Consider the following 12051-nt stretch of genomic DNA (forward strand, 5'->3'; position numbering starts at 1 on the left):
AGGACTACCTGTACATACTTGTGATTAGAAGAAAAAGATGACCCTCTCAGTAGATACCGGGATTGAGTATGGCTATTTTGTATAGAAATATAAAATATACAGCTGTAGGTGACTAGGTTAGATCAGAACGGATACAGATCTGTATTTTGAAGATTTTGGTGTGTGTTCTCCCAAAATTCTTGAGTGTGTGGGTGAGTTTTAGCTTAACCCCTTAATTCTTATTCCCTGCTATTGCAAGCAGTTAAGATAACTGTACTAATATCCTAGCCATTTTCATCTTAATGATCACTTTAGGTACATGTTAAAAAAAATCTAAGCTTTCGTGTGTACATTATGATCTTCGGTGTGTTTTCTTCTTTTCCTTCTCTGGAATCTGAATGTGGTATGCAAATCTCTCTATGTTGTTCATCTGTGTTTATTTTGAATATGGCAGGGTGTAACTTATGTCTGAGCTGTGCCTTCAAGTGGTATTTGTCTGTGGTTTCTGATTTCAATGTATGTATTTGACATGGGATTATTTCTACATAATTTTATGACATTTGTACATACCTGTTTGTAAACATTTATTCTTCAGTATGCTGGCTGAACTGTTTGTGTCTAGTTAAACTGTCATATAGGAGAGGACATTTAGATCAGAGGTTGGTTATAACTGTCATTTAAATTTGTATCTCCATACAGTCTGATTCATTACAAAATATTTACTCGGAAGGCATTTCTAGAATTGACGAATCATGTTATCTTCACAGAGGCAGTTCTTTCAAAGAACTGCTTCCCTGATATTTACTAACCCTGGAAACTCTTGTAATCCTGAAGAATCAGATTGGGTTTTTGGCGCTCGGAGAATGAAACTGATCCGCCTTTTTGAATGCATTTTTAAAAAAAAGAACAGTACCGATTTGTCACCTTTCTTCCAAGTAAGGCTGGCTGGCTGGTTGGCTGCCTGCCTTATGAGCGTTATTTACTTTTCTCCTTATAATAACTCCATGAGGTTGGCTAGGGCTGAAGGAGTGATATGCCAAAGATCACACAGCCAACTTAAAACCTCTAACTAAGAGGTACTCAGGGCTTTTTTTCCTCACAGAACGCTCAGAACGGAGTTCCGGCACCTTTTTTGGATGGAACCTTGTAGGATAGGCAAGGCGGGTTGTATGACATGTGTGAGTTCCGGCACCTTTTTCTTTTACAAAAAAAAGCACTTGGAGGTTGTTGTTGTTGTTAGTTGCAAAGTCGTGTCCGACCCATCGCGACCCTATGGACAATGTTCCTCCAGGCCTTCCTGCCCTCTACCATCTTCTGGAGTCCATCTAAGCTCACGCCTACTGCTTCAGTGACTCCATCCAGCCACCTCATTCTCTGTCGTCCCCTTCTTCTCTTGCCCTCGACCTTTCCCAGCATTAGGCTCTTCTCCAGTGAGTCCTTCCTTCTCATTAGGTGGCCAAAGTATTTGAGTTTTAGCTTCAGGATCTGGCCTTCTAAAGAGCAGTCAGGGTTGATCTCCTCTAGGACTGACCGGTTTGATCGCCTTGCAGTCCAAGGGACTCGCAGGAGTCTTCTCCAGCACCATAGCTCAAAGGCTTCAATTCTTTGGCGCTCAGCCTTTCTTATGATCCAGCTTTCACTGCCATACATTGCAACACTTGGAGGTACTCAATTCCAAACTAATACCCAGCCGGCCGCCGAGGCACGACCACGACGCCTCTCGGGAATTCTCTCCAAAAAATGAAAGAAAGCCGTCTTCCGCCTCTATTACCTCTGGGTTACAATGCCCGTGCTTGCTTAGAAATAAGCAGCGCTAAATTCAGGGAGGCTTATTCCCCAGCGCCAAGGACGTCACGCAGCACCTCTCCCGCGCGCGTCTCCCGCTTCCTGCGTGCCTTCGCGCTCGCACGGCCGCCCCTCGTCCTTCGCCGCGGCTGCGCCCTTTTTGCTGCTTTCGCTCCCGGTTTCCTCGCTCTCCCGCCCATCCCGTTACTCTGACGCGTCTGCCTTCCAACCCACCCGCCCTCCCCCCCCCCGCGCCGCCCCGCGGGCTGTTTACTGGAGCACGAGCTGCCGAGCAATGAGCTCAGTTCCCCTTTCGCGTGAGCCGCGGTGGGCGGAGGCGCTCCGCTCTCCAGCCAATGACGGCGCCCTTCCGCCAGCGTCGCGGGCGCTGCCAGAATAAAAGGCGCCGGGAAACGCACGCTGCAGCCCAGATAATTCACAATTGGCATCTGCGCGCTTGGAGGCTCTCCCTTGGCCGGTACGGTACCTGCTCCTTTTGCTTCTCGGGGAAGGGCTGGAAGCCGGCACGCTCGTCCCGTGGGCTTGCCTTCAGTGGGGGACGAGCGTGAATCATCCTCGCTAGCAGAGCTTAGTCAGGGCGGGTGGTTGGAGAAGCCGCCGGAAAGACGAGCTTGTTTCTTCCCCCCCCTCTTCTGTCTTGTCTCGCTCTGAAATCTGGAAGTGAAGCTTGGGAGGGAGGCGGAAGCGCGCTCTCCTCGCGTTGGGAGAAGAACTCGATCCACGCCCCAGGCAGGCAGCTAGAGAAGGCCTTTGCTGCGAGCCCCGAGCCATCTCGGACGGTCCTAGCCCGGGTATCCACCCCCTCCTCCTCCCAGCGCGCGGCTGATGTGCACGAAGATGGAGCAGCTTTTCTACCCTGACTCCTTTTTCTCCGGCTACAGCCAGGACTACAAGGCGCTGAAGTCGGGCATGGCTTTGAACCTGTCGGCCGAGCCGTTCCGCGGCCTGAAGTCCCAGCTTCCCCATCACCTCCGCGGCCAAGAAGACAGCCCCGCTGGCTACTTTCCGAGCTCGCTTCAGCAACAGTCGGCTGAAACGGCGAGCTCCTCGCTTAAGCTGGCCGCCCCGGAGTTGGAGCGCCTTATAGTTCAGAACAGCAACGGCGTGATCACCACCACTCCCACGCCCCCGGGACAATACTACTACCCGCGGGGAGCCACCGAAGAGCAGGAAGGCTTCGCTGACGGCTTCGTCAAGGCGCTGGACGATCTCCATAAGATGAACCACATGCCACCCCCCAACGTCTCGATCGGGGCCGCGGTAGCAGCTTCGTCGGCCAGTAGCGGCTATGGTGCTTCCCTTCCCCAGGAGCCGCCTCCGGTCTACACCAACTTGACCAGCTATAACCCCACCGGCTCTCTGAGTACTACGTCCAGCTTCCCCAGTGCCAACCTGAGCTACATGCCGCAGCCTCACGGCCTAGCTTTGCCCCACCCCGCGCGGGGCTTCAAAGAGGAGCCCCAGACTGTGCCGGATGTGCAAAGCCCGCCCGTGTCTCCCATTAACATGGAAGATCAGGAGCGCATCAAGGTGGAGAGGAAGCGGCTGCGCAACCGCCTGGCCGCCACCAAATGCAGGAAGAGGAAGCTGGAGCGCATCGCTCGGCTGGAGGAGAAGGTGAAGAGCTTAAAGAACGAGAACGCGGGACTGTCTAACACGGCCAGCGCGCTCCGAGACCAGGTAGCGCAGCTGAAGCAGAAAGTAATGAACCACGTGAACAACGGCTGCCAGCTCCTCTTGACGACCAAGATGCAGCAGTCCTTCTGATGGCGGTGAGGGACCGGGTAGATCGCCGTCGTCTCAGAGACTTTTTCCGCCCTGAGAAGGAGAAGTGGACTTGTCACGCAAAAGTTTACACGGAGCCGGACTGACGTTATGCGTCTCTGTTTCCAAGTCCGTGTTTTCCTAGTTAACGTCTGTGACTCAGTCTGGTGGATCCAGAACTTCGATCTGTGCTGAGTGTGTACAAGTTTTTTTATAGCTGTCAGTGAGCGTGATTTCGTATGTGTGTGTATTTAAAAGAAACGCGTTTCTCTCGCTCTCTTGGCTCTCTCGGCTGCATCGCTGGATGGTGCAGTGGAACTGGAGGTACTCGAGACGGAGTCCAGAAAACTGGCCTTTTGGTCTCTTTCACACCAGTAGAAAAAGAAATGGACTTAATTTAATTTATAACTGAAAGAAAAGGGACCAGAACAGAGTTTAAACAGGGATGTAATGAAATCTCAGCCTCTCTCTTCCCCCCAAGAGGCCATTGCGTGGACAAAAGGGCCAAGAAGGGGAAGCGGGTTTGTTTACTAGCGCTTTTAATACTTTTGAGTCCTCAAGTTCACTCCCCATGATTGTATTTGTGTGTTTTGACTTTTTATTGAAACTATTTAAGTAAACATGTTCGAACTACTTTATACGTGTGCCTCTTTTCATGTGCCAGAACTTAACCAACTCCTTTACCTTTTTTTTTTAAAGTATTTTGTGGATTTCTCTACAGGCACGGACGCGACCTACTTAATCTCTAACAATACCTCGGAAAAACTTAATCAAACGTAGATAGATGGGGAAGATTTAATTTCTGGAACGCCCTGACGGCAGTACCTGGTCGTTAACCCTTCCGGTGGATGTTTATTCTTCCTAATGGGCCTGTTAGTATAAACCTAAATTAGACCGGCCGTCATGTGCCCGGTGGAATTCACCGCGTTTCCTCTGGCTCGCTTGCCTTTCCTCATCTTCCCCGCATGGTGCCACCTGCTCTGCCTCTGCTTGCCCCCCTCCGCCGCGCGTCATTCTCCCGAGGTTTTCGGAGTCGGTTCCCTTCCCCTCCTCCCCTCCCAGTTTTTCCCTTTGATGTCAAACTCTCCGCTTGGATTGCTTAAAGCTCCGGTGCTTCGAAAGCCTGTCAGGGACGGGAAAGGGAGGGGGCGCGCCTCAGGGCCCCAGGGCTTGGCCTCCCACACGCCTCGCTTCGCTTCGCTTCCTTGATCTCGCAAGTTCTGACTTCAGCTCCAGTGGGTGGAGCCTCTCGGGGCCAAAGCGGGAGGGGGGTCGTGCTGACGCAGGGGAAGATGGCCATATATGGGCAGTTTCTGCCTCGTGACGTTTCTGCCGGTCGGGCTCCATTCCGGGAACCCCCGCCCACGTTGCCAGGCAAAGGCCCCTTTGGTCTCAGATGTCAATTTCCAGCCAAACAAGGAAGGGGGCGACGTTTTGGGGCTGGGAATGTCCCAAGACGCCGCAAAGCCACGAACTTCAGCGAGCTGGCTGGGTGGAGCGCGCTTAGCCCGTGGGGGCAACGCAAATGCCTGGTTCACACGTTTGCCCTGAGGCGCGAGGCGGGCGGGCGGGGCGGGGGGGGGGACTGGGGAGGGAATGACACACTGTCGAAGGCTCGTGGTTGTGGATTTTCAGCTTTTGCTTTTGTTAGTTTTCCCGTAAGACTTGTCTCTTGCCGAGAAGCTTAGCGTGGTCAACCCAAAAGTATTGCTCCGTAAATATCGCGGAGTTTGTGCTGGCGAGGAAAGAGCCCGGCTCCCCCTTCAGAAGCCGTGTCTTCTTAATTGAGAGCATATCCATATCGGATTTCTACAAACGGAGATGATCTTAACCAGGGGTCTTCAAACTTGGCCCTTTTATGACTTGTGGACTTCAACTCCCAGAATTCCTCAGCCAGCATGGCTGGCTGAGGAATTCTGGGAGTTGAAGTCCACAAGTCATAAAAGGGCCAAGTTTGAAGACCCCTGATCTTAACGATTGAACGTATCTTGATTTTCCTTCCAAAATAAAACGCTAAGCTAGGCCTAAAATAGTGCAGTTGAGGGTATTGGCTGGTTTTATCCCTCATCCGGGAGCTGAGAAACTAGTAGTACCTGAGGCTACTTTGGCTCTCAAATCCAAATCTCAGGTCCTTTCCTAGTTGCTGGCTAAGCAAGGCACCTCTTCCAGAAGACCTGTTCAGAAGATTCGTTAGTGGGTCGTATGTTACCATTAGTGGTGTTTTGCTAAAATGGTGAAGGATCTAAGAGGGGGGGGGTCTTCAAACTTGGCCCTTTTATGACTTGTGGACTTCAACTCCCAGAATTCCTCAGCCAACGTGCCTGGCTGAGGAATTCTGGGAGTTGAAGTCCACAAGTCATAAAAGGGCCAAGTTTGAAGATCCCTCGTCTAAGAAAAGAGTTTTCTTGCTCTTTGTCGGTTTTGTGACAATCTGTTTTGGTGCCCTCTGCTAAAGAGTATTTGCCCCTTTACAGAAGACACCGAATTCACCAATTGCTCTAAGCTAGACTTAATTTAGTCATGGCTGGTTGAATAACAAAAAACTGATTGGCTTCACATGCTGGGGTAGACACATATTTGTACTTGATTTCACACAACATATAGAAAGGACGCGGTGGCTCAGTGGGTTACGACGCTGAGCTTGTCGATCAGATGGTTGGCAGTTTGGCGGGTCAAATCCTGAGTGCTGAGTAGCAGAGTGAGCGCCTGTTACTCGTCCCAGCTTCTGCCAACCTAGCAGTTTGAAAGCACGTAAAAATGCAAGTAGAAAAATAGGGACCACTATGGGGGGAAGGTAACAGTGTTCCGTGCGCCTTTGGCGTCTAGTCATGCCGGCCACATGACCACGGAGACGTCCTCGGACAAGCGCTGGCTCTTCGGCTTTGAAACGGAGATGAGCACCGGCCCCTAGAGTCGGAAACGACTAGCACGCATGTGCGGGGGAACCTTTACCTTTACCTTTTATAGAAAGGAACCAAGCAAACTGTTTAGTGGGTTAATGTGCTGGGGGAACTAAGTCTTTCTGACTTGTTTTAGGCATTGTTAAGGCATGATCGGAATAATCACAATAGGCTGGATGCAAGCAACGTGCTAAGACAAAGTCAACCAAACCATATGAATTAATATGCTGTATGGTCCAGCCGTCTATTTCCACTAATAATAGTTGGGGCAAACCTTAGATAGCTGTGTATTTAAGAGTCACTGTAGTTTAATGGTTCAAGTGTTGGTGTAGCACTGGGGTAATCCAGGTTTAAGTCCTTCTCCAGTTATGGATATAGCTGGGTGATTTGGGGCTAGTTGTTCTCTTTCAGCCCAACCTGTCTCCTAGGGTGGCTGTTATAGAGAAAAATAGGAAGAGCGAATGTTACATACACCACTATGAGCTCTAAGAAGAAAGACAATGTAAACCTAAGTAAATTGCTAACGAAGCAAACTACAATCCACAATTGGAGCTCATCATGATTGGTTTCTGTGCCTCAGAATATATTCCTTGTACATTTTATTTTTGTTGCACTATGTGCTTCCCGATGCCTTGTACTGCAGGAAGTACATCTGACAGGACAGAAGAAGAAATGTAAGGCAGCTTAATAAATGCACTAAGTTTTCTCCTTCATTGGTACTAAGTTTTATATAATGTAAATATAGTGACAGATCTAAACAAATTTAGATCATCACCGCCATCTTTGCTATGCACAATGTACAATTTTTCTTAAGGGACTTTCAAGAGCATATTCTTACTTCTGCATCTGTAAAGAAGAGCTATAGAGCTATACACCATAGGAGTTTCCCATTTAAAATGTATCTTACTTCCATTTCTTGCTTAACTCTCTTTGAGTGGTTCACAGGTAAAACTAAATTGTCAGGCAAATTTGCCTTTGTGTGAGGCATGATGTGAACTTACCCATTATAGGTCAATACATGGATATGCCAAAGTTTTCCTGAGTTTAGGACTTCTCTTGATTTTGAGTGGAGTATGCTGGGGGCCATATTCCAAAAAAGAGTAGATGCAGTCAGAATAAAATCTAATTTTGATTCCATTTAATTTAATTTTAAATAAGTATTGTTACTCCCTATATGGTCAAGTCTTCCCTCTGATCATATGAAAGATTAACAATTTAGTAATAATGTTCAAAAACTCTGGGCTTTAGATTCTGGGCTTTAGATTCTGCACTTCTGGCTTACTGTGATGCACAAACTATGCTGCAAAGTAGCTGTCCTTTCAGCCATGATTATTCCTGAATTCTGTTGTGAGAAAATCTGAAGGATCTTTGATTTGCTTATTGACTTTGCTAATGTTTATTCTTAAAGTTGGCTAGAATACTGTCAATTTGTAAACACACTTTGAATAGTCTTTTCTTTGGTGTCATCAGACTGATGGCCTTGGGTAGCATTGTGGCTAGGTTCACACATCACAGTAAACCATGGCTTATTTTAACTATGATTTGTCAAATCGCATTTGGGTTAAAATGACACTAAATTAGAAATTACAGCTTAGTATGATGAATAATATGGACGTTGTGGCTCAGTGGGTTAGGACGCTGAGCTTGTCGATCAGAAGGTCGGCAGTTTGGCGGGTAGAATCCTGAGTGCTGCGTAACAGAGTGAGTGCCTGTTACTCGTCCCAGCTCCTTCCAACCTAGCAGTTCGAAAGCACGTAAAAAGGCAAGTAGAAAAATAGGGACCACTACGGTGGGAAGGTAACAGCGTTCCGTCCGCCTTTGGCGTCTAGTCATGCCGGCCACATGACCACGGAGACGTCCTCGGACAAGCGCTGGCTCTTTGGCTTTGAAACGGAGATGAGCACCGGCCCCTAGAGTTGGAAACGACTAGCACGCATGTGCAGGGGAACCTTTACCTTTTTATGATGAATAATTACAGGCTGCGTGTCAGAAAATGTATAGCAAAGAGAGAGAACATAGTGTCCTGGACCATTGGATTTTAGTTTTTGTGTCAGCTTTTTTTAATTTAGAGATTTTGTTTAGGCAATGGAACACCAGGCATTCTATATTTCATATATGCCCTGGCTCAAAATCCAGCATGTGCTTCCAACTGGACTTGTAAATGAAGTTGTGGGTGGGCTAAAACAAAGTTACTCATAACAGCAGGATGTGATATCTTGCTTTTCTTGTCTTAAAAAAATTGCTAGTCCACGATTCAGCCACAGATCAAAAGGTCAGTGTGACTCAATAAAAAGTAGATGGGATGTCGGACCATAAAGAACATTTATAGTCATCTAATAGCAATGGCTGAAGAAAGACATGCGCATTGGGGTTTTCCTGGAGTGGAACTGCCAAATTCATTTTGGCAATTTGTCTTCAAAGATTACTTGACAAGTGTTCATAAAGGCAACACTAACTTTATGTATGACACATAGAGTGGTTTTGAATTGGGGGAGGACATGGTTATTTCTCACAGTATAGATGCCAAAGTTGGGGAAAGGAGAACTGGCAACCACTGTTCTCGATTTGTATATACAGTTTCTGATTATATATGATGTGAAACACAGGTTTCACACAAAAAAAGAAAAAAAAGAAAATCATGTTATTTTTAAAAGCTTATAAAATAACTTGCTAAGAACAACTTTGAAAAGCCTAACTTTACTAGATTAGTTAAGAATTAATCAGCAGATAATTTTTTGTCAAATAAATTTCATATTTTAGGTTTTTTTTAATTTTATATGGTTTCTTTGTTTCCAAAAAGTCTTATGGAGTAAATCAAATGTGAACATTTGTATTTCAACCATTCTTCTGGGAACATGAGATTTTCTTAAACTTTGCTATAATTGGAAGGTCTCATACTTGCTATTGTAGCCGTAATTTGCTGAACAAGATAGGATGAAATGTCAATTCACACGGATTGTGACTTACGGTGGTGCGTGAACTCACTAAGTAGTGTGCTATTATTTTTAATTTGTCCTATTATTGGAAGCAAGGGCTATGCAGAGGAGCCTAGCTCGAAAATACTTTCATAAGCTGAGAGGCAGAACAGAAATATATTAAAAAATGGGAAATTAGATTTTGATTTAGGAACTGTATCTTTACAACTCCTATGATCCCAAATTAGGATAGTAAGGGCATACGAGGAATAAAATAGGTGTACAAGGACATTTAACCCTGAGTCAGGGTTTTGATGAAGGTCTCATGAGCAGACAGAAATTATAGCAGTCAAACTCCTCAAGTCCCATTTATCACTGAGGATAAACAATGGATTTTGGGAAGGGGTAGCTAGTGAGCGCCTGTTACTCGTCCCAGCTTCTGCCAACCTAGCAGTTCGAAAGCACGTAAAAAATGCAAGTAGAAAAATAGGGACCACTACGGTGGGAAGGTAACAGCGTTCTGTGCGCCTTTGGTGTCTAGGTCATGCCGGCCACATGACCACGGAGACATCCTCAGACAAGCGCTGGCTCTTCGGCTTTGAAACGGAGATGAGCACCGGCCCCTAGAGTCGGAAACGACTAGCACGCATGTGCGGGGGAACCTTTACCTTTACCTTAGCTAGCACCAGAGTACCAAACTCCTTCTGACTATGTTGCCTTCTTGGGATCTTAACTACTTGTTGCTATCACTTAAAGGAACTGGGCTAGATCCTTGCTAGGCCTTCCTGGAGTTATATAGAGCAACCTACTGTCCCTGGTAGGACGATGAGCTGATGTGGAAATGGAATGTGGCTGCAGTATTTATGGCACAGCTGAAGATGAGGCAGCGCCTTGTCCCTGTCTTCATCTGTTCCTCTGGGCAAGGGAGTGGAGGGTGGCAAGAGAGGAGAGGGAGGGAGGGAGAGAGGCAGGCAGGGAGTTTTCCTTTTTTCTTTCATTTCATACCTAAATGATTGAAGTTGGAAGGGACAGGAGAAACTGGGAAGGTAAAAATAAGGCACGGAGAACCCTTTAATGCTCCGACATCATAAGGTAACTTAAAGGAAGTAAAAAAAGCAAAACAGGTTATCAAGGAACAAGTAGCATAAATACACTGGGACAAAACTGGAACAGCAAACTTGCAAAACAAGTTGTAACTAACAAAGGATGCTGGGGACAACACAGACATTTAAGACTATTAGCAACCAAAGTAAATCTGGGGATGGGGAAGTGGATTTGTTGCTCTGCTCCAAACAAGCAGATCAGGTGCACGTGTGTGCGCGTGCCTGTGTTTGTTTTAAGATTGGGATTGGGATTACTCAATGTGCAGTTCTTGGCAAAGAAGGAAATTGCAGTGATACGTAATATTGACAAAAACAAAGATGCTAAAAGGTAGAATGGTGATTCAAAATACTTGGGCAATCTGAATTCACGTTGCTGAATCTTGGTGGCTTCAAGAGTCTTAAAAGGGATATGGGGCAAATTTCTTAAAGATAAATATGCAGAAGCCAGGTCCTACATTTGTTTTGGGGTGGTTTTTTTTTTACATTTATCTTGACTCTTCGAAGGACTTAGAATGGATAACTCACAGGAAATGTAAGACAATAAAGTTGTAACAGACTGAACCTGGCTGGCATTTACTAGGTGAATCAAGGAGGAGTTATTTTTTCACTCTTCCAGGAAGGCACAGGAACATGAAGATTCTACAATTCTACAATTGTTGGGCACAATCTCCTCTGTGTAAGCTTGAAACATAGGTGGTAAAGTCAACAAAATTATACTAAGAACTAAGGAGAAATGCTGAGATGGGCAGCGTCCAAGGCATATCAGACTTCGAGATCAAAATTAATACCTTGAATTTTATCCACAAGACGCAGGAAAAAGGAGTAGTGGATAGCACAACTCTTTTGCCAGGGTTTTATAAAGTGATTCAAAGAATGACGAGCTTTAAAAAAAATAGCAAGATATTGGAATAAATCAAGCAACTAGATTTTAAGGCAAGAGAACAAAACTTGCTTTAAAAAAAGGACAGCATAAATTTAGCTTCTGTATTCTTTATCAGAAATTTAAGTCAAATTATCCATTTTGGCAGGATAATTTATTCTGAAGATATTACTGAATACCTCCATGGCAAAATAGCCTTTTTGCCTTATTAAAAAGTTTGAGGAAGAAATACAAAGATAATAGGAAGTGGGTAGCCACCTCATATACTAATGAACAGGATTATCTATTTTCTCATCCAAATGATAAGCAATTGGCAAGGAAGAGATACAAACATGCAGTAAATTGGCAGACAAAATAAAAACAGCAAAAAACAATGCTAAAATGTTACGCACAGGAAAGTAAATGATGGTAAACCTTGTGCTCTGGGGATTAGGCAAGGTGAGACATGCATTTAAACTACAGTATAGTAGGTACAAGTTAAATAACAGGGGTTGGGCCAAGAGTAGCTCAGGAGTATATACCAAGAAAAATGATACAATTTCCTCTTGGGAGATCTTCTGAGAACAATTTAGAGAAACACCCATTTGTCTTCTTTTATTTAAAGGCATAGAATCTCCTACTCAGTGGTAGTTTTGTGATCTTTACTACCATCTGTTTCTTTAATTCAGAATACTTGGGAACATATGTAGCTAAAACTCATGACT

General features: G+C 45.7%; 1 protein-coding gene across 2 annotated transcripts; it reads left to right on the forward strand.

Moving 5' to 3' along the window:
- The first annotated feature begins 2119 nt into the window (after window positions 1-2119).
- Window positions 2120-4187, forward strand: JUNB (JunB proto-oncogene, AP-1 transcription factor subunit). Of its 2 annotated transcripts, XM_081316976.1 has the most exons (2): window positions 2120-2242; window positions 2667-4187. In XM_081316976.1, exons 1-2 carry the CDS (start codon window positions 2121-2123, stop codon window positions 3550-3552), a joined length of 1008 nt encoding a protein of 335 aa, XP_081173102.1. In that variant the 5' UTR covers window position 2120; the 3' UTR covers window positions 3553-4187. The 2 variants fall into 2 exon arrangements, with proteins under 2 accessions (XP_081173102.1, XP_081173103.1); XM_081316977.1 differs by having other exon boundaries at window positions 2184-4187.
- Window positions 4188-12051: the final 7864 nt, after the last annotated feature.

This window comes from Vipera berus (assembly GCF_964194415.1).
Source record: "Vipera berus genome assembly, chromosome: 2".
NCBI classification, from domain to species: Eukaryota; Metazoa; Chordata; class Lepidosauria; order Squamata; family Viperidae; genus Vipera; species Vipera berus.

What these genes read in the sequence shown, in the direction of transcription:
- JUNB (XM_081316976.1), top strand. Translation starts at nt 2,121, where the DNA reads ATGACGGCGCCCTTCCGCCAGCGTCGCGGGCGCTGCCAGAATAAAAGG. An exon ending in TGGAGGCTCTCCCTTGGCCG is followed by an intron (nt 2,243 to 2,666) that starts GTACGGTACCTG and finishes CTCCGGCTACAG; the next exon opens with CCAGGACTACAAGGCGCTGA.